Below are 27510 nucleotides of genomic sequence, written 5' to 3' on the forward strand. Positions count from 1 at the left end.
CTCTGCTTTTGGCATCCTCTCTGTGCACAGCTTCAAGTGTGTCTCCTACCATAATGACCAGTATGGTGTATGACCTAAGGATACAGTAGAGATGTTATTGTTATTATTTTGTTAGTCACCTTAAATATTTTTAGAAGAGTGAAAATATATCTCAAAATAAAATGTATGATTTCCATATCCCTATCTGGGTTTTGGGATGTTTAGATTTCAGCGAGAGGAGTTTGGCAGGCTTGCCCCATCTCCTCCAATGCTCTCAGAGTGCTGGTGGATGAAGGATTGCCCTATGAACCTCTGACTCATCTGCTTGTTCTATGAGCTTTTAATAAGAGCAGAAAGACAGCTCTAGACTGAGTCAGGCTAGAGAGGGCTGTGGCATTATCCTTAAAAGATACATCATCCAGGAATGCGTCTCCACACCCCATCCCCAGGCTATAACCCTTTGGGGAGAAAGAATGCTAAGCCCTGTCTCTGAGGCTGCCCCAAGTCTTTCCAGGCTGGGCTCTCTCTGACTCCACTTCACCCCATCAGGCATTTGCTGTTGAATTAATATTCCTAACCCCAGCTCTGGTCTTGACAGCCCTTGCTCAAAACTTCAGCTCTCTGTGGACTTCAGGAAGGAAGACCAACTCCACAGCATGGCTTTAGAAAGCCTCCATGATTATCCCACCCAAAACTCCTGTAGCCTCCCCACCATTTCCAGATTCTTACATATCCTTGACAGTCAGGTGACACCTGTGTCCTCCAAGGTCCTGACATTCCCACCTCCCTCTGCTCAAACCCCTTCATCCACTAGAAAATGCTGCTTTCTTCTTTTAAATATCCTTGGGAAAATTCTATTCTGTTGAGAGAAAAAAAGAGATAAAATGTATCATATTACAAATGAGAATATCTGTCCAACAAATATCACCCTTAGGAGAATCACAGAGCGACCCACAGAATAGAGAAGATATTAGCAATAGTATCTTCAATCAAGAACTAATATCCAGAATATATAAAGAACACCTACTAACCAGTAAGAAAAGTGTAGAGTGCCCAATGGAAAAAAAAGAAAGGCAAAAGACCTGAACAGGTACTGCACCAAAAGAAAGAGCAGGAAGGCCAGGCCAGAAGGCCAGAATGTTAGGAGGCAGAAGGCCAGGCCAGAAGGCAGAACACCAAAAAGACAGAAGGCCAGAGAGAGGGCCAGAAGGAAAAAAAAATAGAAGGCCTAAAGGGAGAAGGCCAGAGGACAGAAGGCAGAAGGCTAGAAGGCAGAAGGCAAGGAGAGAAGACAGAAGGCAAAAGACAGAAAGGCAGATGGCCAGAGGGACAGAAGACAGAGGCCAGAAGAGAAAGACCAGGATGGAAAGCCAGAATACAGAAGCCCAAGATAGAAGGCCAGAAGGTAGAGGGACAGAAGGCCAAAAGGCAGAAGGCCCGAAGGGAGAAGACAAGGCCAAAATACAGCAGACCAGAAACCCAGAAGGGCAGGCCAGAGGCCAGAAGGTAGAAGGCCAGGCCAGAAGGGAGAAGGCCAGAAGTCCAGAAGGAAGAAAGCCAGAAAGGCAGAGGCAAAAAAGGCAGAAAGCCAAAGGGAGAAAAAGCAATGACCAGAAGGCAAGGCCAGAAAGCAGAAGGTAAGGCTAGAAAGTGGGGTGAAGTGGAGTCAGAGAGCCCAGCCTGGAAAGACTTGGGGCAGCCTCATAGAGAGGGCTTAACATTCTTTCTCCCCAAAGGGATATATAGCCTGGGTTGGGGTGTGGCGACATATTCATGGATGATGTATCTTTAAAGGTAATGCCACAGCCCTCTCTAGCCCTGACTCAGTTTAGAAAGGTCAGAAAGGCGGCCAGAGGCCAGAAGGGCAGAAAAAAAAGAACAGAAGGACAGAAGGCAGAAGGCCAGACCAGAAGGCAGAATACCAGAAAAAAAGGAGGCCAGGCCAGAGCACCAGAAAGCCAGAAGGCCAGAGGGATAAGCCAGAATGCAGAAGGCCAAAAGACAGAAGGCCAGCAGGAAAGAAGGCAGAAGACCAGGCCAGAGGACAGAAGGCAGCAAGTGCAGAAGGCCAGATGGCAGAAGACGAGAACAGAAGGCAGAAGGCCAGATGGCAGAAAGCCATGCTAGAAGGCAGAATGCTAGGCCAGATGGCCAGAAGGCACAAGGCTAGGCCAGAAGGCTTGGCAAGAAGGCCAGAAGGCAGAAAGCCAGGAGGCCAGGCCAGAAGGAACATGGCCAGAAAACAATAGGTCAGACCAGAAGGCCAGAATGCCAGAAGGCCAAAGCAGAAGCCAGAAGGCCAGAAGACCGGCAAGCAGAAGGACAGGAAGGAAGGAAGGAAGTGAAAAGGCCAAAAGCCTGGCTAGATAGCCGGAAAAATGAAGGCAGAAGGCCAGATGGCCAGAAGGCAGAAGACCAGCACAGAACGCCAGAAAGCAGAAGGCCAAGCCAGAAGGCAAGAGGACAGAAGGCCATGCCACATGGCCATAAGGCCAGAAGACAGCGGGCCAGAAGGCCAGAAAACAGAAGGCAAGGCAAGAAAGCAGAAAGTCAGGCCAGAACAGAAAGCAGAAAGAGGACAGAACACCAAACAAAAGAAGGCCTGGAGTTCCAGAAAGCCAGGAGGCCAGAAGGCAGAAGGCCAGAAGAAAGAAGGCCAGGCCAGAGAACCAGAAAGGCAAAGGCAAGAAGATAGAAGTCCAGAAGGCAAAAGTCAGAAGGCCAGAGGGCAGAAACCCAGGCCAGAGAAACAGGCCAGAAGGCAGGTGGCCAGATGACCAGCAAGGAGAGACCAGGAAGAAGGAAGGAAATGAGAAGGCCAATGGCCCGGCCGGATAGCCAGAAGTCAGAAGGCCAGATAGCCAGAGGCAGAAGACCAGAGAAGAACACCAGAAGGCCAGAAAACAGAAGGCCAAGCAAGAAGGGTGAAAGCCAGGCCAGAAAACAAAAAGCTGAAAGGAGGAAGGCCAAGCTGGAGTGCCAGAAAGCCTGAAGGCCAGAAGTAAGAAGGACAGAAGAACAAAAGGAAGCAGGCCAGAAGGCCAGAAAACAGAGGGCCAGGCCAGAAAACAGAAGGCCAGAAAACAGCAGGCCAGATGATCAGAAAGCAAAAGACAAGGCAAGAAGGCAGAAGAACAAGAGGAGGAGGCCAGGCCAGAGCACCATTAAGCCAGAGGCCAAAAAGAAGAAGGCAGAAGGCCAGGAGGCAGAAGGTCAGGCCAGATGGCCGGAAAGCAGAAGGCCAGACAGAAGAAAGCCAAAGCCAGAAGAAAGCCAAAGCCAGAAGGCCAGAAGGCAGAAGGCCAGGCCACATGAGCAGAAGGCCAGAAGCCAGAAGGCCAGAGGCCAGGCCAGAGAGAAGAGGACCAGAACAAAAGGCCAAAGGCCAGGAGGCAGAAAGCCAGAAGGCAAGAAGGCAGAAGGCCAGGCCAAAAGGCCAGAAGGCAGAAGGCCAAGAAGGCAGAAAAGGGCAAGAAGGCAGAAGACCAGGAGAGAAGACAGAGGCCAGAATGGCAGATGGCAGAAAGCCATGCTAGAAGACAGAATGCCAGGCCAGATGGCCAGAAGGCAGAAAGCCAGAAGGCCAGGCCAGAAAGAAGAGGTCCAGAAAAGGAAAGGCCATGCCAGAAGGCCAGAAAGTAGAAAGCTAGAAGACCAGCAAGCAGAAGGGCAGAAAGGAAGCAAGAAGGTGAGCAGGCTGGAGGCCTGGCCAGATAGCCAGAAGGCAAAATATCAGGCCAAAAGGCCAGAAGGCAGAAGGCCAGGTAAGAATGCTAGAAGGTCAGTAGGCAGCAGGCCAGAAGGCCAGAAAACAGAACACCAGGAACGAATGCAGAAGGCCAGGGAGGAAGGCCAGAAAAAAGTAGACAAGGGAAGAAAGCCAGAAAACAGAAAGTGAGGCAAGAAGGCAGAAGACCAGACCACAAGAGAGAACACCAAAAGGAAGAAGGCCAAGCCGGAGTGCCAAGAAACCAGAAGTCCAGAAGTTTAGAAGGAGGAAAGCCAGAAGGTTAGAAGGAGGAAAGCCAGAAGAAAGAAGGACAGAAGGCCGAAGACCAAGCCAGAGGAGCAGAAGGCTAGAGGCAGAAAGCCAGAGGCCAGGCCAGAGAGATGGAGGCCAGAAAACAAAAGACCAGGCCACAAGGCCAGAATGTCAGAAGGCGGAAGGCCAAGCCAGAAGACAGAACACTGAAAGGAAGAGGGCCATGCCGGAGCACCAAGAAGCAAGAAGGCCAGAAGGCAGAAGGTCAGAAGACCAGCAAGCAGAAGGCCAGGAAGAAAGCAAGAAGGTGAGACAGCCAAAGGCCTGGTCAGACTTCCAGAGGGCAGAAAACCAAGACAGAATATAAGATGGCAAAAGGCCAGGCCAGAAGGCCAGAGGGTAGAAGGCTAGGCCACGTGGTCAGAAGGCCAGCAGGCAGAAAGCCAGGGAAGAAGTCTAGAAGGTCAGTAGGTAGCAGGCCAGAAGGCCAGAAAACAGAAGGCCAGGGCAGAAGGCAGAAGACCAAAAGGCCAGGGAAAAAAGCCAGAAGCAAGAAGACAAGGGAAGAAATCCAGAAAGCCAAGAGAGAAGGTCAGAAGGTCAGAAGACAGCAGGTCAGAGGCCAGAGAACAAAAGACAAGTCAAGAAAGCAAAAGGCCAGGCCAGATGGGCAGAAGGCCAAAAGGCAGAAGGCCAGAGGCCAGGCCAGAGAGAAGATGGCCAGAAACCATAAGGCCAGTCCCAAAGGTCAGAATTCCTGAAGGCACAAGGCCAGAAGGCCAGCAAACAAAGGCCAGGCAAGAAGGCAGAGGCCCAAGCCAGATGGACAGAGGTGAGCAGGCTGAAAGCCAGAAGGCTAGAATGGCAGAACGCAGAATGCCAAGCTAGAGAAAAGAGAGCCAGGAAAGAAAAAGCCAGGCCAGAAAAGGCCAGAAGGCAGAAAGAAGGCAAGACCAGAAAAACAGGCTAGAGGGCAGAAGGCCAGGAAGGAAACAAGAAGGTGAGAAGGCCAAAGGCACAGCCAGATATCCAGAAGGAAGAAGGCCAGATCTCAGAAGGCAAAGACCAGGACAGAAGGCCAAAAGGCAGAAGGCCAGGCCACAGGGTCAGAAGGCAAAAGGCCAGATAGCCAGGGATGAAGGCCAGAAGGTCAGTAGGCAGCAACAAAATACAGAAAACCAGGCAAGAATACAGAAGACGAGGCAAGAAGCCAGAACACCAACAGAAAGACAGTAGATGGTCAGGCCGGAGCGCCAGAAAGCCAGAAGGCCAGGCCAGATGAGCGGAAGGCAGAAGGCCGGCAAGCCAGGCCAGACCAGAAGGCAGAAGGCTACAAGGCCCAAAAAAAGAAGACCAGAGGGCAGAAGGCCATAAACCTGGAGGCCAGAATGCAAAAGGCCAGGTCAGGTGCAGAAGGGTAAATGACAAGAAAGCAGAAGGGCAGAAGGACAAAAGCCAGAAGGCCAGAAGGCAGAGGGCCAGAAGGCAAAAGGACAGAAGGCAGAAGGACAGAAAACAGAAGGTCAGGCAAGAAAGCAGAAGACTAGAAGGAAGAAGGCCAGGTCAGAAGACCAGAGGGCAGAAGGCCAGGCCACATGGCCAGAAGGTAGAAGACCAGGGAACAAGGCCAGAAGGTCAGTAGGCCAGAAAACAGAACTCCAGGCAAAAATGCAGAAGGCCAGGCCAGAGGGCTGAACACCAAAAGGAGGAACACAGGAAAGGGGGATGGCCAAGCTGGAGTGCCAGAAAGCAAGGCCAGGAAGTTAGAAAGAAGGACAGGAAGACAGGAGGACAGAAGGCCAACAGCCAGGCCAGATGGGCAGAAAGCCAGAAAGCAGAAAACCAGAGGCCAGGCCAGAGAGAAGACAGCCAGAAAACAAAAGGCCAGGCCAGAGGGCCAGAATGCCGGAAGGCAGGAGTCCAGGCCAGAAGACAGAACACCAAAAGGAAGACATCATGCCAGAGCTCCAGAAAGCTAGAAGGCAAGAATGTAGAAGGCCAGGCCAGATGGCGGTGGGCCACATGGTCAGAAAGCAGAAGGCCAGAGGCCAGAAGGCAGAAGGCCAGAATGACCAGAGGCCAGAATGCAGAAGGCCAGGCCAGAAGGCAGAAAGCCAGATCAGATCATCAGAAGGCAGAAGACCAGAAGGCACAAAACCAGAAGGCAGAAGGCCAAGTCAGATGGTCAGAATGCAGAAGTAAAGAAAACCAGAAGGCCAAATGCAGAAGGTGTGAAGGCAAGAAGGCAAGGCCAGAAGGCAGAAGGCCAGGCCAGATGGCAGCAGCCAGAAAGGAACCAAGTACGTCAGAAGGCCAGAAAGGCTGGAAGGCAAAAGGCCGGAAGCCCAGAAAGGAGTAAGGCAGAGTCAGAAGACAAGAAGGCAGCAAGTGAGGCCAGAAGGCAGAAAAATGAAGGCCAGGCCAGAAGGACAGAAGTTTGGGTTGTATGTGAAATCTTCCCCAGGCTCATTACATTAAAAAAGCTCCTCTCTGGTAAGAAATCTCTGCTCTTGGCATGGAAGGAAGAGGCTGTGGGAGGCTTGCTGACATACATTCCTTCATTCATTCCTTTACATATTACTTCTGAGTTGGCCCTTCAGGGATCCTCTCCAGCTTAAGTCCCCTGAGTCAGTTATATTCAAATAGAGTGTTACTTTCTTACATTCGCATAGAGTTTCTAAACTTCAGCCCATCACCTGCATTGCTTTCTGGTTAAGTTTTAGGTCTTGTTTATGTTCCACATGCTATGTATGTGAGGTATGATCAAGCAGCCTCCATTTCATAGAAAATCAGATTAAAGTTTGACTTTAGGCCAATTTCATTCCAAAATTCAAATTATGCAAAATTTGCTGCTAGGGCAGTGCCTATGTTCATCTCTATTTTCAGGCAGGTGGTTGTGCCGGGTTTCTAACGCATCCCATTCCCAGGTCCCTTAGGTGGACAGGCAGGGTCATTCCCTGAGACTTAACAACTGAAGCACGGATGAATGGGAATTTCCTGAAGATATCCTGTGTGACTATCATTTCATGCTTTTTAAGTTCACTTTCCATACCTGAGAAGATGTGAAAAGATGTTTCTTTGAGAAAAGAAACAGCTACAGTGGCATTAGGGGAATGAAAATTTTATAAAAGCAAGCAAGACACGTGTGGGTATGTTTCAAATACTGATCTTTAACAAAGAGTAAAGACGTGAAATAAAGGAATATATCAGCCATCAGAAGAACATTATAGGACATCAACAATTAGAGAATATTACTAAGACTAAAATGAGAGGGAAAATTAAAAGATGGATGTTGGGGAGATTAAGACAGGGAAAATCAACAGAGGGAGGGCCAGAAACAAAGGGCACTGTGTAAAGTTTAACTCCAGTCATAGAAGAAAGATGCCTCCCTCTGAGGCCAAGGAACGTGCTGAAGGTTAGATGAAGAGGGAGGGAAATGTTTGAAGAATTATGACACTACTGGACAGGCATTTTCACATTGGCCTCAATACCACATTGGAAAAGCCACTCCCTCAAGGACACCTGAGGTTGACATGGCCCCGGTCCTGTCCCTCCTGGGCAGCTCTTCACACCAGCTCATAGGACCTGGAGCTCACCTGCACTCGGGATTGGGTTGGCCTCCTCCTTCCCTCCGCTTCTCCTCTCCTGGCTCTGAGCACTCACATCTGATTTGGAGAGCTGATAACCTGTTTGCGGAAAACACATACCTGAATGTTTCATTCTGTGCTGAGATCTGTGCCTGATCTTCAAGGGCAGGAACACAGCACTCATGAAAGGGCAATGCCAGGAAGAGCGCCCTAAATACCAGAGACATGGGAGGCCCCGCCCAGAGCAGGAAGGGCACCTGGCCTTGAGCTCAGAGACTGGAGGGCTGTTTGCTGATGCCCATGCCCAGGGCTAAAGACAGACTGCATGGCCAGGCATGGTGGCCCCTGCCTGTAACTGCAGCACTTTGGGAGATTGTGACTTGAGGCCAGGAGTTCAAGGCCTGTCTGGGCAACATACAGACCTTGTCTCTAAAAGAATAGAAAATTAGTTAGGCGTAGTGGTGTATGTCTGTAGTCCCAGCTACTCAGGAAGCTGAGGCAGGAGGATCACCTGAGCCCAGAAATTTGAGGCTGCAGTGAGCTGATTGTGCCACTGCCCTCCAGCCTGGGTGGCGGAATGGGACACTGTCTCTGACAGGCTGCTAAACCTTCTCTTTTTTACAACCAGGATGGGATTGTTTCCACAGTAGATTGGATCTTATTTTCAAAAGATGTCCAATAGGCATAAGCTCAATCAGAACCCTGAGAGGTCTCTTTTAGAGGAACAGTCTCTATGTTTACTACTGGGGTGTTAAACTCCACCATGGTTCACAGAGCAGAACGCTTGTTAGTAAATACTTAACACAGTTTTTCCTCCTTTTAACAAATATCCATTGAGTGTCCAGCATGGTTCTGGGTGTTAGATATGGAGTGGCAAAAAAACCCCATAAATTCTTGGTCAGGAAGTGGGCATTCTCATGAGGTGACAGACTACACATAAGTAAATAAATAAGCAAATTCTGTCCAGTTAGCTCTAAGTGCTATAGGGGTGCAAAGCGGTCCTCCCTCAGCTGAGGTTTCGCTTTTGCGGCTTCAGTTACCTGTGGTCAACTGTGGTCTGAAAATTAAGTATCACGCAATAAGATATTTTAAGAGACCACATTTACATAACTTTTATTACAGGGTATTTTTATATTATTTGATGTTATTATTAATTTTTATTGTTAATCTCTTGCGTGTGCCTAATTTAACCCTTATCATGGGTATGAATGTACAGGAAAAAACAGCATAGAAAAGGTTCGATACTCTCATTTCAGGCATCCACTGAGGATCTGGGAACATATTTAAAGCAGATGAGGTGGGGACTACTGCAGAGGAGCCAGGGCAGAGATGGAGTGGAATGTGGGGAAGCTATTCTGGGTAGCATTTGATGAAGTAAATGAATGTTGACAGATTCAGCCACAGATGCCACAGGACTCAAGATCTCCAGCATCATGTCTCTGTGCTTCCTCAGGGCTGTGTCCAGTAGTGCCCGCTCCTCCCTGGTGATGTTCACAGCCAGGTCCTTGAAGGGCACCGACTTTTTGAAGGACACCGTGGTTCAGACTGTGCTACTCCCCAACAGCATCGATGGGCTGCACAGTCAAGGATGACATCCCTGAGAAAGCATGTATGAAAAGCTCAAACTGACTGGGCGCAGTGGCTCACGCCTATAATCCTCAAACTTTGGGAGGCTGAGGAGAGTGAATCGCTTGAGCTCAGAAGTTCAAATCTAGCCTGGGCAACATAGTGAAATCCCTATCTCTACTAAAAATACAAAAAAAAAAAAATAGCTTGGTGTGGTGGCAGGCATCTGTAGTCCCAGCTACTCAGGAGGCTGAGGTGGGAGGATGGCTTGAGCCTGGGAGGCAGAGGTTGCAGTGAGCCGTGATTGCACCACTGCACTCCAGCCTAGGTGACAGAACCAGACTTGAGGAACAGCAACAGGGACGGGGAGAGGCAAGAGGGAGAGGAGGAAAAAAATAAAAGGAAAGAGATAAGAGGAGATGAGATGAGAAGAGAAAATGTCGAACCCCGTTCAGAGACCGGGCCGTGGTTTGGTTCCTCTGGGCTGACTCGGCAGAGGTCTTTTTGATACATCCAGAGATACACTCTTATAAGTAACAACTTATTATAAGGTCATGCCACAGGAGGTGCAGTGTGCAATACGCTGGCAACTCCACAATAAAGTACCAATTCTACTTCAGAGTGATCATAAAATTTGTACTAGGAAGTTTATAAATAAATTCTACTCCCCTCCAATGTTAATGAAATCTACAGGCTAATCAATAGAAGGAACACCCATGTTCTGCCACTTATCCACTGTGGTGATGGGCAAATTATCCCCTGATATGAATCTTTCAATTCTCATCAGTGAAATGGTTTAACAACTTGTATTAGTCTGTTCTCATGCTGCTAATAAAGACACACCTGAGCCTGGGTAATTTATAAAGAAAAAGAGGTTTAACGGACTCACATTTCCACATGGCTTGGAAGGCCTCACAATCATGGTGGAAGGTGAAAGGCACTTCTCTTTTTTTTTTCTTTTTTTTTTTTTTTTTGAGATGAAGCCTCGCTCTGTCACCCAGGCTGGAGTGCAGTGATGCGATCTCGGCTCACTGCAAGCTCCGCCTCCCGGGTTCACGCCATTCTCCTGCCTCAGCCTCCCAAGTAGCTGGGACAACAGGCTCCCACCACCACGCCTGGCTAATTTTTTGTAATTTTTTATTAGAGACAGGGTTTCACCATGTTAGCCAGGATGGTCTCAATCTCCTGACCTCATGATCCACCCACCTCGGCCTCCCAAAGTGCTGACATTACAGGCGTGAGCCACAACACCCAGCCGTGAAAGGCACTTCTTACATGGCAGCAGGCAAGAGAGCATGGGAGCAAAGCAAAAGGGGAAACAGCTTATAAAACCACTGATCTCATGAGACTTATTTACTACCAGGAGAACAGTATGGGAAAAACCACCCCATGATTCAATTAACTCCCACCGGGTCACTCCCACAACACATGGGAATCATGGAAGCTACAATTCAAGGTGACATTTGGGTGGGGACACAGCCAAACCATATCATTTCACCCCTGGCCCTTCCCAAATATCATGTCCTCACATGTCAAAACTAATCATGCCTTGCCAACAGTCCCCCAAAATCTTAACTCATTTTAGCATTAACTCAAATGTCCACAGTCCAAAGTCTTATCTGAGACAAGGCAAGTCCCTTCCACCTATGCGCCTGTAAAATCAAAAGCAAGTTAGTTACTTCTTAGATACAATGGGGGTATAGGCATTGGGAAAATATCCCCATTCCAAAATGGGAGAAATTGGCCAAAACAAGGGGCTCCAGGCCCCATGCAAGTCTAAAATCCAGTGGGGCATTCAAATCTTCAAGATTCAAAATGATATCCTTTGACTGCATGTATCACATCCAGGTCACACTGATGCAAGATTTGCCAGGGTCTTGGGAAGCTCTGCCCCTGTGGCTTTGCAGGGTACAACCTCCCTCCCAGCTGCTTTTATGGGTTGGTGTTGAGTGTCTGCAGCTTTTCCAGGTGCGCAGGGCATGCTGTTGGGAGATCTACCATGCTGGGCTCTGGAGGATGGTGGCCTCCTTCTCACAGCTCCACTAAGCAGTGCCCCAGTGGGGACTATTTGTGGGTGCTTCAATCCCATATTTCCCTTCCACACTGCCCTAGCAGAGGTTCTCAATGAGGGCCCTGCCCCGGCAGCAAACCTCTGCCTAGACAACCAGGCGTTTCCATACATCTTCTAAAACCTAGGGGGAGGTTCCCAAACCTCAATTCTTGACTCCAGCCTGGGTCACAAAGTGAGACCCTGTCTCAAAAACACAAAAATGTTCAGTGAGTTGGAGGTCCCAGTGAAGCGAGAGCAGTTAAGTGATTATACTCTAAGGACATGAGGTGAGGGTCAGAGAAGAGCATGTCTGCATCAGTGATTTCAGAAGTGGGATAATTCTTGAGGAATGAAAGGGACTTGAATGTAGGTGATGAATTTTGGTGACAAAACACAAACTATGCATATAACAAAGAGGAATAATGCTCCGAATATATGAGAAAAACTTCACAATAACTCAAAGAAAAGACTTTATGTTTTCACTACAAGGAAATGCTGTTGTTTCCTGACTTTTTAATGATCGTTATTCTAACTAGTGTGAGATGGTATCTCATTGTGGTTTTGATTTGCATTTCTCTAATGACCAGTGATGATGAGCTTTTTTTCATGTTTGTTGGCCACATAAATGTCTTCTTTTGAGAAGTATCCGTTGATATCCTTCACTCACTTTTTGATTGTTTTTTTCTTGTAAATTCGTTTAAGTTCCTTGTAGATTCTGGATACTAGGCCTTTGTCAGATAGGGAGATTGCAAAAAATTTTCCCCCATTCTGTAGGCTGTCTGTTCACTCTGATGATAGTTTCTTTTGCTGTACAGAAGTTCATTAGTTTAATTAGATCCCATTTGCCAATTTTGGCTTTTGTTGCAGTTGCTTTTGGTGTTTTAGTCATGAAGTCTTTGCCCATACCTATGCCCTGAATGGTATTGCCTAGGTTTTCCTCTAGGGTTTTTGTTTTTTGTTTTTTTTTTTTTTTGGTTTTGGATCTTACTTTTAAGTCTTTAATCCATCTTGAGTTAATTTCTGTATAAGGTTTAAGGAAGTGGCCCAGTTTCTGTTTTCTGCCTATGGCTAACCAGTTTTTCCACCACCACTTATTAAATAGGGAATTCCTTCCACATTGCTTCTTTTTGTCAGATTTGTTGAAGATCAGATGGTTATAGATGTGTGGTGTTATTTCTGAGGTCTCTGTTTTGTTCCATTGGTTGATGTATCTGTTTTGGTACCAGTACCATGCTGCTTTAGTTACTGTAGCCTTGTAGTATAGTTTGAAGTCAGGTAGTGCAATGCCTTCAGCTTTGTTCTTTTTGCTTAGGACTGTCTTGGCTATATGAGCTCTTTCTTGGTTCCATATGAAATTTAAAGTCGTTTTTTTCTAATTCTTCAAAGAAAGTCAAAGGTAGCTTAATGGCAAAAGCACTGAATTTATAAACTACTTTAGGCAGTATGGCCATTTTCACGATATTGATTCTTCCTATCCATGAACATGGAATGTTTTTCCATTTGTTTATGTCCTCTTTTATTTACTTGAGCAGTTGTTTGTAGTTCTCTTTGAAGAGGTGCTTCATTTCCCTTGTAAGTTGTATTCCTAGGTATTCTATTCTCTTTGTACCAATTGCGAATGGGAGTTCACTCATAATTTGGCTCTCTGCTTGTCTATTATTGGGGCATAGGAATGCTTGAGATTTTTGCAAATTGATTTTGTTAGACTTTGCTGAAGTTGCTTATCAGCTTAAGGAGTTTTGGGGCTGAGATGATGAAGTTTTCTAAATATATAATCATGTCATCTGCAAACAGAGACAATTTGACTTCCTTTCCTCCTATTTCAATACCCTTTATTTCCTTCTCTTGCCTGACTGCCCTGCCCAGAACTTCCTATTCTATGGTGAATAGGGGTGATGAGAGAGGGCATCCTTGTCTTGTGCCAGTTTTCAAAGGGAATGCTTCCAGCGTTTGCCCATTCTGTGTGATATTGGCTATGGGTTTGCTTTAAATAGCTCTTGTTATTTTGAGTTATGTTTCATCAATACCTAGTTTACTGAGAGTTTTTAACATGAGGGAATGTTGAATTTTATCAAAGGCCTCTTCTGCATCTGTTGAGATAATCATGTGGTTTTTATCATTGGTTCTGTTTATGTGATGGATTACATTTATTGATTTGCGTATATTGAACCAGCCTTGCATCCCAGGTATGAAGCCAACTTCATCATGGTGGATAAGCTTTTTGATGTGCTGCTGGATTCATTTTGGCAGTATTTCATTGAGAATTTTTGCATCAGTGTTCATCAGGGATATCTGCCTGAGATTTTCTTTTTTTGTTGTGTCTCTGACAGATTTTGGTATCAGGATGATGCTGGCCCCATAAAATGAGTTGGGGAGGAGTCCTTCTTTTTCTATTGTTTGGAATAGTTTCACAAGGAATGGTACCAGCTCCTCTTTGTACGTCTGGTAGAATTTGGCTATAAATCCGACTGGTACTGGGCTTTTTTTTCATTTCTAGGCTATTAATTACAGTCTCACTTTCAAAACTTGTTATTGGTCTATTCAGGGATTCGACTTCTCCCTGGTTATGTCTTGGGAGCGTGTATGTGTACAGGAATTTATCCATTTCTTCTAGATTTTCTAGTTTATTTGCATTGAGGTGTTTATAGTACTCTCTGATGGTAGCTTGTATTTCTGTGGGATCGGTGGTGATATCCCCTTTATCATTTTTTCTTGTGTCTATTTGATTGATCTCTCTTTTCTTATTAGTCTAGCCAGGAGTCCGTCTATTTTGTTAATCTTTTCAACATACCAGTTCCTGGATTCATAGATTTTTTTTTGAAGGGTTTTTTGTGTTTCTGTCTCCTTCAGTTCTGCTCTGATCTTAGTTATTTCTTGTCTTCTGCTAGCTTTTGAATTTGCTTCTCCAGTTCTTTTAATTGTAATGTCAGGGTGTTGATATCAGATCTTTCCAGCTTTCTGATTTCCCTCTTAACACTGCTTTAGTTGTGTCCCAGAGATTCTGGTACGTTGTCTGTTCTCACTGGTTTCAAATAACTTCTTTATTTCTGCCTTAATTTTGTTATTTACCCAGTAGTCATTCAGGAGCAGGTTGTTGTTTTGAGTGAGTTTCTTAACCCTGAGTTCTAATTTGATTGCACTTTGGCCTGAAAGACTGTGTATGATTTCCGTTCATTTGCTGAAGAGTGTTTTACTTCCAATTATGTGGTCAATTTTAGAATAAGTCTATGCGGCACTGGGAAGAATGTATATTCTGTTGATTTGGGGTGGAGTTCTGTAGACGTCTATTAGGTCTGCTTGGTTCAGAGCTGAGTTCAAGTCCTGAGTATCCTTGTTAATATTCTGTCTCCTTGATCTGCCTAATATTGACAGTGGGGTGTTAAAGCCTCCCACTGTTATTGTGTGGGAGTCCAAGTCTCTTTGTAGATCTCTAAGAACTTCTTTTATGAAGCTGAGTGCTCCCATATTGGGCGGGTGCATATACATTTAGGATAGTTACCTCTTCTTGTTTCATTCATCTCTTTACAAAAATTATGTAATGACCTTGTCTTTTTTGATCTTTGTTGGTTTAAAGTCTGTTTTAGCAGAGACTAGGATTGCAACTCCTGCTTTTTTTTTTTGCTTTCCATTTGCTTGGTAAATATTCCCTGATCCCTTTCTTTTGAGCCTACGTGTGTCTTTGTACGTGAGATGGTCTCCTGAATGAATACAACACACCGATGGGTCTTGACCCTTTACCCAATTTGCCAGTCTGTATCTTTTAATTGGGGCATTTAGCACATTTACATTTAAGGTTAATATTGTCATGTGTGAATCTGATCCTGTCATCATGATGCTAGCTGGTTATTTTGAACATTAGTTGATGCAGTTTCTTCATAGTTTCCTTGGTCTTTATATTTTGGTGTGTTTTTGCAGTGGCTGCTACCGGTTTTTCCTTTCTATATTTAGTGCTTCCTTCAGAAGTTCTTGTAAGGCAGGTCTGGTGGCGACAAAATCCCTCAGCATTTGCTTGTTTAAAAAGGATTTTATTTCTCCTTTCCTTATGAAGCTTAGTTTGGCTGGATATGAAATTCTGGGATGAAAATTCTTTTCTTTAAGAATGTTGAATATTGGCCCCCATTCTCTTCTGGCTTGTAGGGTTTCTGCAGAGAAATCTGCTGTTAGTCTGATGGACTTCCCTTTGTAGGTAATCTGATCTTTCTCTCTGGCTGCCCTTAACATTTTTTCCTTCATTTCAACTTTGGAGAATCTGACAATTATGTGACTTGGGGTTGCTCTTCTCGAGGGAGTATCTTAATAGTGGTTCTATTTCCTGAGTTTAAATGTTAGCCCGTCTGGCTAAGTTGGGGAAGTTCTCCAGTATAATATCCTGAAGTGTGTTTTCCAACTTGGTTCCATTCTCCCCATCACTTTCAGGTACACCAATCAATCGTAGGTTTGGCCTTTTCACATAGTCCCATACTTCTTGGAGGCTTTGTTCATTCCTTTTCATTCTTTTTTCTCTAATCTTGTCTTCATGCCTTATTTCAGTAAGGTGATATTCAATCGCTGATATCCTTTCTTCCACTTGATAGATTCGGCTATTGGTACTTGTGTATGCTTCACGAAGTTCCTGTGCTGGTTTTTTTCAGTTCCATCCCGTCATTTATGTTCCTCTATAAACTGGTTATTCTAGATTGCAGTTCCTGTAACCTTTTATCAAGGTTCTTAGCTTCCTTGCATTTGGTTAGTACACGCCCCTTTAGCACAGAGGAGTTTGTTATTTCCCACCTTCTGAAGCCTACTTTAGTCAATTAGTCAATCTCATTCTCTGTCCAGTTTTGTGCCTTTGCTGGAGAGGAACTGTGATCATTTGAGGAGAAGAGGCATTCTGGTTTTGGAATTTTCGGCGTTTTGTGCTGTTTTATCTTCATCTTCATAGATTTATCTACCTTTGATCTTTGATGCTGATGGTCTTTGGATGAGGTTTCTGTGTGGGTTTTTTGTTGTTGTTGTTGTTGATGTTGATATTGTTGCTTTCTGTTTCTTAGTTTTTCTTCTAACAGGCCCCTCTTCTGCAGGTCTGCTGCAGTTTGCTGGAGGTCCACTCCAGACCCTACCCACCTGGGTATCAACAGTGGAGGCTGAAGAACAGCAAAGATTGCTGCCTGCTCCTTCCTCTGGATGCTTCATCTCAGAGGGGCACTGGCCTGATGCCAGCCAGAGCTCTCCTGTATGAGGTGTCTGTCGACCACTGTTGGGAGGTCTCTCCCAGTCAGGACGCTTGGGGGTCAGGGACCCACTTGAGGCAGTCTGTCCCATAGCAGAGCTGGTGCGCTGTGCTGAGAGAATCCCATTTGTCAGGATCAGCTGCTGTCTTCAGAGCTGGCAGGCAGGAAAGTTTAAATCCACTGAAGCTGCGCCCACAGCTGCTCCTTCCCCCAGGTGCTCTGTCCTAGGAAGATGAGTTTTATCCCTAAGCCCCTGACTGGGGCCTTTCCTTCAGGGATGCCCTGTCCAGTGAGGAGGAATCTAGAGAAGTAGTCTGGCCACAGCCACTTTGCCATACTGGGGTGAATTCTATCCAGTCCAGACCTCCCAGCCTCCTTAGAACTATGTTTATGGTTCCCACTAAGAGTAAGGCATAAAACCACAGTGGCACAGGGATCAAGAGGTTACTACGAAAAGTAAAGCTGTGCTCTGAAGCACCCCCTGCAGGTAGGATCCTGTCTAGAGAGCCAGGAGGAAGGGAGGCCACTGGTCAGCATTCTGGGCTATTTTTGGCTGCCTCCCACCTGCCCCTCCTTTTGGCCCAAGTTCTAGTCCCACTTGCTTTGTCACCCACTGCCTGTTTATGGCAGCTTCCTCTCTGGTCTTCAGTGTCCTCATTGAGCCAATGAATACAGCATCGCTCCTCTAATCACATATATTCATGCAGCAGTATAAATGATGTGAAAGTGCTTTGAAAATCATAGTAAGTGAAAGACTGGGGCACTGACTTCTTCCCATTTTCCCAAGTCCTGCTTCAGAACCACTCTCCTAGGCCCCCAGCCCCTAACTCCATCTTGGCCCTTTGATCAAACTTTGCCTACTGAGGGGCATAACTACATGGTATCCCCAGAAAAGGAACAAATATTACAGCCCCTATTTCTTCTATTTGCTATTTCCCATGATCACTCTTACATCTAGAAACTGGGACCCTTTCTCTGGTTGGTGGGGCCCTCTCCCTAGACCAAAAGACAGGGGCACACAGGCATCATAATGGGCATTCAGACATGGTATGATGCAAGGGGTGGGCATGTTATAAGTGCTGGGGTAGGTCTGGGCACCTCCCAGTTCCTCATCTGGACTCACTGGGAGAAGTGATTCACTAGAATTCTCATTGGAAGAAATGACAGGAAAGCTCCCTCCAATATCTCAATTTCCACCCCACTCAGTACCTGGTTTTATGATTCCACACCCTCCTAATCCATCCTGCCCTCCTAATACATCCCACTCTCGTAAGCCATCCCACTCTCGTAAGCCATCCCTCTCTCGTGCCCGCGAATCCCTCCCTCTTCTTCCATCTGCCAAGCCCCTTCCTCCTCTCCAGAAGTATGTGGATTTTTCAGTTTTCTGCCCTAACTGTTATCCCACTGTGGCTCATACCTGCCCTCCCCACTACCCTACCCTAATACTCTACCTGCCCTGCCCTTCTGCTATTCATTACAAACCATCCATTTGTCAATGCTCTAGTCCCAGAACTCTTTCTGGTAACTCCCTTATCGATCACCCAAGCCCTCCTTCTAGCCCTACTGGTCAACGCTTGGGTCCCAGAACTCTTCCCTGTGATTCCCTTATCCGTTCCCCTGTTCCTCCTCCTAGCCCTCCTTGCCAACGCTCTGGTCCCAGAACTCTTTTCTGTGACTACCCTGTCTGTCCCCCTACTCCTCCTCCCAGCCCTACTTGCAAATGCTGTCGTCCCAGAGCTGTTTCCTGGGACTCCTCTACCTATGCCTCTACCCCTCCTCCTTAGCCCTACTTCTTTCTAGTACCCTGTACTCTAGTCCCCAGCCCCCAGCCCTGCCATCCCCAACCAGACCTGATGGTTCACAAGTCTCATCTTGGAGATGGTTTCCCTGCTCCCGGGGCAGTTCTGGAACAGTTCAGGATGGCCAGGACTGTGGATTCCCAGCAGTCTGACCTGGTGGACAAAGGAAATGCAAGACGATGGCAAACCAGCATTCAGCCTCAGTAAGTCACAAGAGCCCTTTTCCATGGCCAGGTCCTGGTCACCCTACTGTCATCTGTATTTTGCCTTTATTCCCATCCTGTTAATCCTCTTCAGAGTACAGAGATACCTCTAACAATTTTCTCTCTCTAAACAGTCTGCTCCTTTCCTCCCCTGCCTCATCAGCCAGCCTGCATGAGCCTCTACATCTGTTCCTGGCTTCTCCATGGAACTCGGTCTACAGCCACAAAGCAAACCACAGGGCCAGTGACAGAGAAGGCAGAGGGGAGTGTGGAGTGGGAAGCACCTAACCTGTTCTCAAGGAGGGTAAGTCCTGCCCTGGGTTCAAGTGAGTGCAAGAACAATGACTCCTTGAGAGCTTACAGGGCACAAGGCCCCCACTACCGGTGGAAACTCAGTTATGGTTTTGTTTATGTTTTTGCTGCCTGGCTAATCCCAGAATTTATTTGTATTCACCCTAGGATTCTAGAACCATGGTAGGGACATTCTGTCTTTGAGAAATGTCTGCTGCAGTAGTGGGTGGGGCTCTCCACTGTGCTCTTATCACAGCACTAAGGGCTGAGCCTCTTTCATCAGCTGCTTCTACCTCACAATGGGGAGGGAAGCAGAGTCTGAAAGCAAGAGCACGTCCGGATCCCACTCAGGTGCCTGCAGCACATGAACTGATGATGCTTTAAAAAGGCCCTTCTTCCATTTGGTTATCTAGATTCAACATCTAGAATCTCAATCAAAATTCCACTATATTTTTGAGAACTTAACAACTGAAATCTATATGGAAATGAAAAAAGCCAAGGTTAGCCAACACTCCCCTAAAAAGACATTTTTCCCTACCAGATAATCAGAACTTATCATGAAAATTATAGTAATTAAGATAGCATAGGAGTGGTGAAAGCATAGACAAGTAGACAAATGGCACAGAATTGAGACCAGAAAGAGACTCACACACATGTGGACACTTTCTTTAAGACTCCTGCAGCAGACAGAACAGTGGGGACAGGACTGTCTTTTCAAGCAATTGGTGCTGGGTCCGTTGGATACTCATTTGGAAAAAAAAAAAAAAATCAAGTGAGATTCCCACTTCACACTACACTCAAAAATCAGGTAGAACACAGGTCTAATATGAAACAGTAAAAGCAATAAATATTCCACGATTGCTCTGCCCATGCATGGTTACTGAACACTTGAGATGTGCCAATAAGCGGAAAACTTGCATTGGAATGTTAAACAGCAGGAAAAACCAATGCTACATATCTCAATACTTTTTATATTCAAAGTTTGAAATAATAATAATTTGTATATACTGAGTTAAATAAAACATTATTAAACTTAGCTTTATTGGATTCCCTTTTCTCTCTCAATGTGGATACTAGATAATACTTAGTCTAGATAATATGTGTCTCACTTCATAATTTTTCTTAGACGGCAGTAATCTAGAAGGTAACACAGAAATATATCTTCAGGACATCAAATTAGGAAAAGATGTCATGAATGGCATTTATGAAACAATAAACGTAAAGGGAAAGACTAATACATTAGACCGCACTTAAATTTTTGGTCTCAAAAAGACAGCATTAAGAGACTAAAAAGGCAAGCCACAAAGAGAGAAAAGATGTAGCACACACAATTCCCAAAATAATAAACTCCAACAAACTAATAGAGAATAGACACCCAATCAATAGTAAAACACATTCAACACTGTCTCCCAGACACCCAAACGCATCCTGAAGCACCCTGTGTCCCAAATGAATGAATGAACACATGGTGGGGAAGAGCACAGGCTTTACAGTCAGTGTTTAGGTGCTCGCTAAATCCAGGGGGTGGCTAATTTCTCAATGCTAGGCATACTTTTGGTTCTTTTAAAGTAAACTGTATTACATTAAGCATCTAGAAGAGTCATTCATAGGAACAAAAGGTAAAATGGTGGCTGCCAGGTGCTGGAGAGACAGGGAAATGGAGAGTTGTTCAATGTGTGTGAAAGAAAACGTTCTGGAGACTGGTTTCACACAATGTGAATACACTTAACACTATTGTACTATATACTTAAGAATGCCTAAGAAGGTACATTTTATGTGTAGTTTACAACAAACATTCAAAAAACTCTAAAGTCACTATGTTACTTAGAATGGGAAAGAGCTATTCCATCTATATTATCACATTGGTGATATCTGCCACATAGGCCAGAATCTTCTCTGATATAGAAAACCTCCAGTTTTCTGAGACACACACAGAGTTTGGATTCTGGACATCTGCTTTTAAGTGGGGAGAGGTTTCTGACCCCTTACAAAATCTCTTTTAGGGAATGATTGGCCAAGATGAGCTTCAATCGTATGTCCACTACCTCCTGGCCTGCCACTTGGCTGTGAGTCCTTTCTGGGCGGTGTCCAGGGGCGGTTCCAGTGACCAGGCAGGTGCTGAGAAGCACAGGCAGGTGAGTTAAGCACTGGAAGGAGGTGGGTGTGAAATAAGATCCTGAGAGGTGGGAGGGGACTGGGCAGGGTGGGTGGCGGTAGGGGAATGGGTGACAACACCAAGATCTACTCCAGCAGGATGAGGGGACACTTGCCAGGAGACAGCATGGGATGCCATTGCCTAGAGTTGGCAGAAGGACCAGGAGCAGGCAGGCAGCGAGAGGGCACCCAGAGTGCTCCTGATCGGACCAAGCTGCATGGAGGCCACAGTGGGACACCTGAGGGAAAAGGTGACCCCAGATGAGGTCCATCGGAACCAGATATTGTGGGAACTGTCAAACCAGACCAAGAAGTATGGAGGCCACAGAGGGACACCCCAGGGAGGTGACCCTGGATGAGGTTCATCAGAACTAGATCTTGTGAGAACTACCTGACCAGACCAAGCAGCACAGAGGCCACGGTGAGACACCTGAGGGAGAAGGCGAACCCAGATAAGGCTCATCAGGTTCAGATCTTGTGAGAACTGCAGAAGGCGACCACAGATGAGGCTCATCAGAACTAGATCTTGTGAGAACTGCCTGAGCAGACCAAGCAGCACAGAGGCCACAGTGAGACACATGAGGGAGAAGGTGAACCCAGATGAGGCTCATCAGGAACAGATCTTGTGGGAACCAGAGAGGACAACCCCGGATGACGTCCATCAGAACCAGATCTTGTGGGAACTGCACTTCAAAGTGCTACAGACCCACAAACACTACATGCAGCATCACATGAATGCCCTCTGCAAGGGTGAGGGGCCTGGCAGGATGGAGGAAATACCAGAGAGGGGGGATGCGCCCTGAAAAAAAGGAGAGCCCTGGGGACTGCGGAAGGTGGGGTGTGTGGCTCATTAAAGGAGAAGATACCTTCTCACACCCTAACTCCTTTTATAGACTTTAGGAGCAATGTCTTTGGAGGGGGCCTCACCTACATCACATCAGATGCATTAAATATATTAAAAAGCATTCACATCTCATGAAACATTTTCACTGTAGAAATGAGAGGTTGAGTAGCATTTTCTAATTTTGCTTTTGAAATATAACTGTATTTTGCAGGATTGTTGTGTTATGGTTTTGTTGGTATTTTGGTTTCTTTCTAACAAGCTAAAGGTTTCTACTCAGGCTTCTGATCTCATACACCTTTGGAAAGCTCAGGGTTTTAGAAGCCTCTGGGCCCATGGTGTTCCCCTGATGAGGCAGCCCTGTCCTCCTTTCCCATTACTGCACATGCTCCATGGGCAGTCATATCTGGGCCTGTCACATCAGCTCCTTAAATGAAGCTTCAGAACCACGCACAAAACCACCTCCCATATCCCTTCCCTGGACAACCCGCACTAGGTGGAAAGCCAGGTTACCCTGTACCTTCTTCTGCACCCTCTGCTACTCTAGAAGGTCTTGTGTCTCAGCACAAGGCACCACAGTCATCCTCTTGTGGGCGGCAAGCCACCCAGGTGCCAAGGCAAGAGACCGAGGGCACGAGCTGTTCCAGTATAATAAAGAAAATATATAAAATAAGAATAGCTATACTAGATGTAGATCATAGATATGATTATATGTGAGTATCATTAATGATTAGTTTGTAGCAATTAGTCTTTATTCCAATATTATAACAATCTTCACTCTACAATCATAACCTAGGAAAAACCAGGCCATACAGAGATAGGAGCTGAAGGGACATGGTGAGAAGTGACCAGAAGACAAGAGCGTGAGCCTTCTGTTATGCCCAGACGGGGCCATCAGAGGGATCCTTGGTCTAGCAGTAACGTCAACGTCTGGGAAGGTGCCCATTACCTAGCAGACTGTGATCTAGTGGTAGCATCAGTGCCAAGGAAAAGCACCCACTACTTAGCAGACCGGGAAAGGGAGTCTCCCTTTCCCTGGAAGAGTTAGAGAAGACTCTGCTCCACCACCTCTTGTGGAGGGCTTGACATCAGTCAGGCCCACCCACAGTTATCCGGAGGCCTAACCATCTCCCTGTGATGCTGTGCTTCAGCGGTCACCCTCCTGTTTCACTTTCATGTTCCACTCCATACACCTGGCTCTGCTCTCTAGATAGCAGTAGCAAAATTAGTGAAAGTATTAAAGTCTTTGATCTTTCTGAGAAGAGCATAAAGAAATAATGACGTAAGCTGTCCTCTCTCTCCGCCTCAGCTACCTAATAGGGAAGGGCCCCCTGTCCAGTGGAGACGTGATTCACATGACCTTATCAATCATTGGACATGGCTCACACTCTTTACCCTGCCCCTTTTACTTTGTATCCAATAAATGACAGCGCAGCCAGGCATTCAGGGCCACTACCGGTCTCCACATCTTGGTGGTAGTGGTCCCAGGCCCAGCTGTCTTTTCTTCTATCTCTTTGTCTTGTGTCTTTATTTCAACAATCTCTCATCTCTGCACACAGGGAGAAAGACCCACAGACACTGTAGGGCTATTCCCTACATCCTCTCTCCCACATTAGAAGCCCAGGAGTCATCCCCAAGGTCTCTCCCTCACTCCACACATGCAGGAAGGCACAAGTCCTGTTCATTCCTTCACATTTCTCTCACCTGCTCCTCCCTCAGTGTAAGACTCCACTATGCACGTGGAAGCATCTGCACCTCCATCCACACGGTTTCACATCATTTCACCCTAACCTGCCTCTCTCTCCATCCTCACTCCCAGAGCCTCAGCAAGGCCCTGCTCTATCCTCCCTGGATTAGTCTGATGGGCTTTTCAACTATTCTCTTTCCCTCCTGCCCATCCCCTCCACCCCTGCTAGTTAGGGCTATGTTAGTAAGTCAACTAGATCACATCAATCCCCATGTAAGGTCTTTCCATGGCCCTCACAGCTCCTGAGCTTAAATCAATCAGCACACATGGCACCTTTAGGTCTGGCTCTGGTTTCTGCCTGCATTCACTCCATACTCTCCTCTATCTTTCCACTCGCATCTCTGTTTATTTATCCAAATTATTTTTGAGATGAGGTGTCACTCTGTCACTCAGGCTGGATTGCAGTGGTGTGATCACAGCTCACTGCATCCTTGAACTCCTGCCCACCTAAGCCTCTGGAGTAGCTGGCACTATAGGCACACACCACCAAAACTGGCTATTTTTGTTCCCAACTCCATCTCCAACTCCTGGCCTCTAGCAGTCCTTCCACCTCAACTTCAGCCTCCCAAAGTGGTGGGATTACAGGTGTGAGCCACTGCACTCAGCCATATATATATATATGTATGTATGTGTATATATATATGTATGCATGTGTATATATGTATGTATGTGTACATGTATATACACACACATACATATATACACATACATACATACATATATACATATACATATATATGTACATATATATATATATATATATATTCATTCCTTCCTTCTTGCTTTTGAGCTTTTGTTTAGTTAGTGTATAAAGTCTAGACTGGGTGTATAGTTCCGAATTTAAATGCATGCTCTATGACACTAGCTGTTCACTTCTTTTCTGAACTGCAGTTTTTCCATCTGAAAAATGGAAATAACAACCCACCACTCCGTGAGTCTTTTAAGAATTGAAGATTTGCTTAAAGCATGTAGCTCAGAGGAGGTATACAATAAGTAATGTCTATCATCACCCTATTAGTCATTACCTAATGATCATGAGCGTTCACTTGTTCTTCTCGCCAGGTAAGTTAATTTCATCAATGTATTTCCTTACTGCCTACTCCCCATGCCTCTGTTTATCGGTGTCATCTCACATCACACAGCAGCTCTGTGATGGTGCTGGCCAATGTTGAGTGTGTATTCACATCTGCGTCCTTAGCACTCCATGGCACTAGCTCTACAGCTATCTCTACAGCCTATAACTAATCCAGAAAAAGACCTGCGGGAGTGCCTGGATCTACCAGGTACACTCTGACATCTACCTGAATTCTCCACTTTAGAATTTTTCACATGATTCTTACCTGGTATATTCCAACAGGCATTTTTTCCAAATTGTCCCTTCTTCTTGCCTTTTAAAATCAGCTTGGTTAGAACAGATATCCAGGCATTATTAGGCCCATGGGACCGAGGAGATGACTGACACAAAATTGCTGGTGAAGATGGAGCTGACTAGACAGGATTAGAAAACTTTGTCTAGCAGAAAGTGGCTATTGCTTTAGTAGTAAACTTGCCAAACTCACATGAACAGGGTATTAGACTTAAATTGTTTGATCATGATACAATGTGTATGTGTATCAAAACATCAAACTGTACCTCAAGTATATAGAATTATAATGTTTTCATTAAATAATTAAAAAGTTAGTATCTTTCAATTAGTTTGGAGAACTGAGTGACATTATAAAAAATTAAAAATTTGCAAGACAAATTTTAACTTAACTGGCATATGGGATTTAAAACTGAGTGCCGTAACTTAGGAAGCAGGAAAATAAATTCTTCCTACATGTAACTATGAGGTATCTTTTCCAGTCATTACGACCATTCAAGAGCAGTGAAATAAACTCATTTTAGAGCCACACATTCAAAGTCTTATAATAATTATTGAACAAAGTTTTCAAACTTAATAAACCAGACTTAAACATAGTTTCACCTGAAAAAGTAAATTATATACTTTCCTGATTCAATATATTAAAAGGCAAATTCACTGACCACAGTGTCTTTAAAAAGTAACAACATTCTGAGAATGTTGACATAGTGCTATGTTTTGGACATGAAGTGTCATTCAATAAATGATGCCAATAAGTTTAAAAGAACCTCCAGAGTAAACTTTTTTAAAATCTCAATTCTAGAAGGAATTAACTTATGTGCATGTTTCTAAATACAAAGTAAGTTATTGCCAAGAAAATAAGGACCAGGAAGCAGTAATAAAGAAAAGTGATTTATTTTAATTTTAGACTTATTTTAGGAATTTCTATCTAGCTTAGCTAATTATCTTCAAATCCCAAATACTATATTCTCAAATATCACACTAACACCAACTAAATCACAGCGCAAGTTTATGGTATGAAATAATAAATCTTCACTAATCCAAAGGGAAAACAGCTGGGAACTGCATCAAGCAAACTTCCTCCCAATTTATTACTAAATAAGATGGCTACAAAGATAAGGAAGCTACATACCTCCCTCACCATTTGCCCTTAGGGAATTTCCTTGTGGGCAAAGGATGAACAGAACACAATGCCATCTCTCTGCTCACCTGAGACAAATGCACATCTCATTGCTTCTTCTGCTCTATCATTTCACTAAGCCAGACTAAGGCATAAGTGAAGATTCTTTTACCCTCCTCTCACATGTAAATTGTGTATTCAGAAAAAGGCTAATCAGAGACTCAAGAGAATGCAACCATTTGTCTTAATCTACTTATGACCTGGAAGCCCCCCGCCATGCTTTGAGTTGTCCCACCTTTCTGGACAAAACCAATGTACATCTTAAACATATTGACTGATGTCTCACAACTCCCAACAATGTATAAAAGCAAGCTGTACCCCAGCCATCTTGGGAACATGTCCTCAGGACCTCCATAGGCTGTATCACGTCCGTAACCTTGGCAAAATAAACTTTCCAAACATTGAGACCTGTCTCAGATATTTTGTATTCACAATTGAAAAGAAACTTACAGAGAGAAGTCCTCAGCTTCCTGCTGTACAAAGCTGACTCGAGTCTTCTTTGGTGATCCCTGGCATTCTCATCAGACACCCCTGGTGGAAGAGCATGCGGGCATTATATCATTGACGTACACAGGTGTATGTGTTTGCTTTACAACACAGCATTAAGAAGTCTAATGAAGAAGGTTTTCTTGTCTTGACAATCTAAAACAAAGGGTCCATGAATCCAGCAAGCAACTACTCTGTAAATGTGTTAAATGCAAAGTGTAAGTAAAATGAGGGTCTTTGTAGGTTACTGCAGTGGAAGGTAGGGGACCTCAGTTCTGGCAATAAAATCAATCCCTCATTTGGAGGTTGATATTAGGGTGAATTCTGGCAAGGATACTTTATTTAACCCTTAAAAATTAGCACTGAATGCATGACTACAGTGGCATAATACAGAACTCTAATATAGTAAATCTAATACAGGCAGAAATTTCTAAATGCCCCTAGAATATCTCAAAATTATTTGCTAAGAAATGCTAAGATCTCTGCAAAACGGCTTTCAAATATCTAACTGTGGTTGGGTTTTTTGATGTACTTTCCCTGATACATTTTTTTTTTTGTCCTGGGAGTGGGGGGATTGGAGGTAAAGACTGCTTTGCCACACGAACGAAAATGGTGTTAAAAGTACAGGTGCTAAAAATATGTTCTCTAATTAATTATGCTCCTATATAAGTCAAAAGGACATTTGAAAATTTTAGTGGACAACCACTGAAACTATTTTTAAGGTTAGATTTCTTTATTAGTGTCTCTTTGATAATCATTTCATCCCCTTCCAGTATACCTCCCCGCCCCCACCTACTCATGGTTCTATAGCTACGGCAGCACTAGAAAAAGTCTATTCCATTTTTAATTTAAAGAATCCTACTTCCAATTTTGTAGAAAACTAAATTAAAAACCAAAACTAATGGAAACTATCCATTTGTATACCCTTACCTTGATCATAAATTTTTGGTCTATATTCTTCACCAAAGCATTCACACTCCAGGATCTCATTATTTAGGTTGAATTCTTCTGTCATTGTGTCATTTACTTTATACCACTTTCCTTTTCCACAACCCCTAGAACTCAGAGATCA

At 45.0% G+C, this 27510-nt stretch overlaps 3 protein-coding genes across 6 annotated transcripts in view; 1 reads left to right on the forward strand and 2 right to left on the reverse strand.

Annotated features, from left to right (window-relative positions):
* Nucleotides 1-27487, reverse strand: LOC129393751 (ubiquitin carboxyl-terminal hydrolase 24-like). Its single transcript, XM_055097220.1, has 5 exons — nt 27369-27487; nt 26403-26483; nt 7558-7647; nt 709-838; nt 1-74 (listed from the first exon to the last, which is right to left on the reverse strand). Exons 1-4 carry the CDS (start codon nt 27451-27453, stop codon nt 834-836), a joined length of 261 nt encoding a protein of 86 aa, XP_054953195.1. The 5' UTR covers nt 27454-27487; the 3' UTR covers nt 1-74; nt 709-833.
* Nucleotides 1-27510, reverse strand: part of LOC100986553 (lysine-specific demethylase PHF2-like) — a gene marked incomplete at its 3' end in the record, with an annotated part of 113501 nt that overhangs the window by 41268 nt on the left and 44723 nt on the right.
* LOC100992527 (uncharacterized) lies at nt 17373-21877 on the forward strand. 4 transcript variants are annotated; one of them, XM_055097219.1, is made up of 4 exons: nt 17373-18376; nt 18511-18680; nt 20671-20802; nt 20921-21795. In XM_055097219.1, exons 1-4 carry the CDS (start codon nt 18253-18255, stop codon nt 21023-21025), a joined length of 531 nt encoding a protein of 176 aa, XP_054953194.1. In that variant the 5' UTR covers nt 17373-18252; the 3' UTR covers nt 21026-21795. The 4 variants fall into 4 exon arrangements, 2 of the variants coding, with proteins under 2 accessions (XP_054953194.1, XP_054953193.1); XM_055097218.1 differs by having other exon boundaries at nt 17456-18376; nt 20918-21796; XR_008620800.2 differs by having other exon boundaries at nt 17478-18376; nt 20918-21872.

The sequence above is a fragment of the Pan paniscus genome, chromosome 14, assembly GCF_029289425.2.
Source record: "Pan paniscus chromosome 14, NHGRI_mPanPan1-v2.0_pri, whole genome shotgun sequence".
Taxonomy (NCBI): domain Eukaryota; kingdom Metazoa; phylum Chordata; class Mammalia; order Primates; family Hominidae; genus Pan; species Pan paniscus.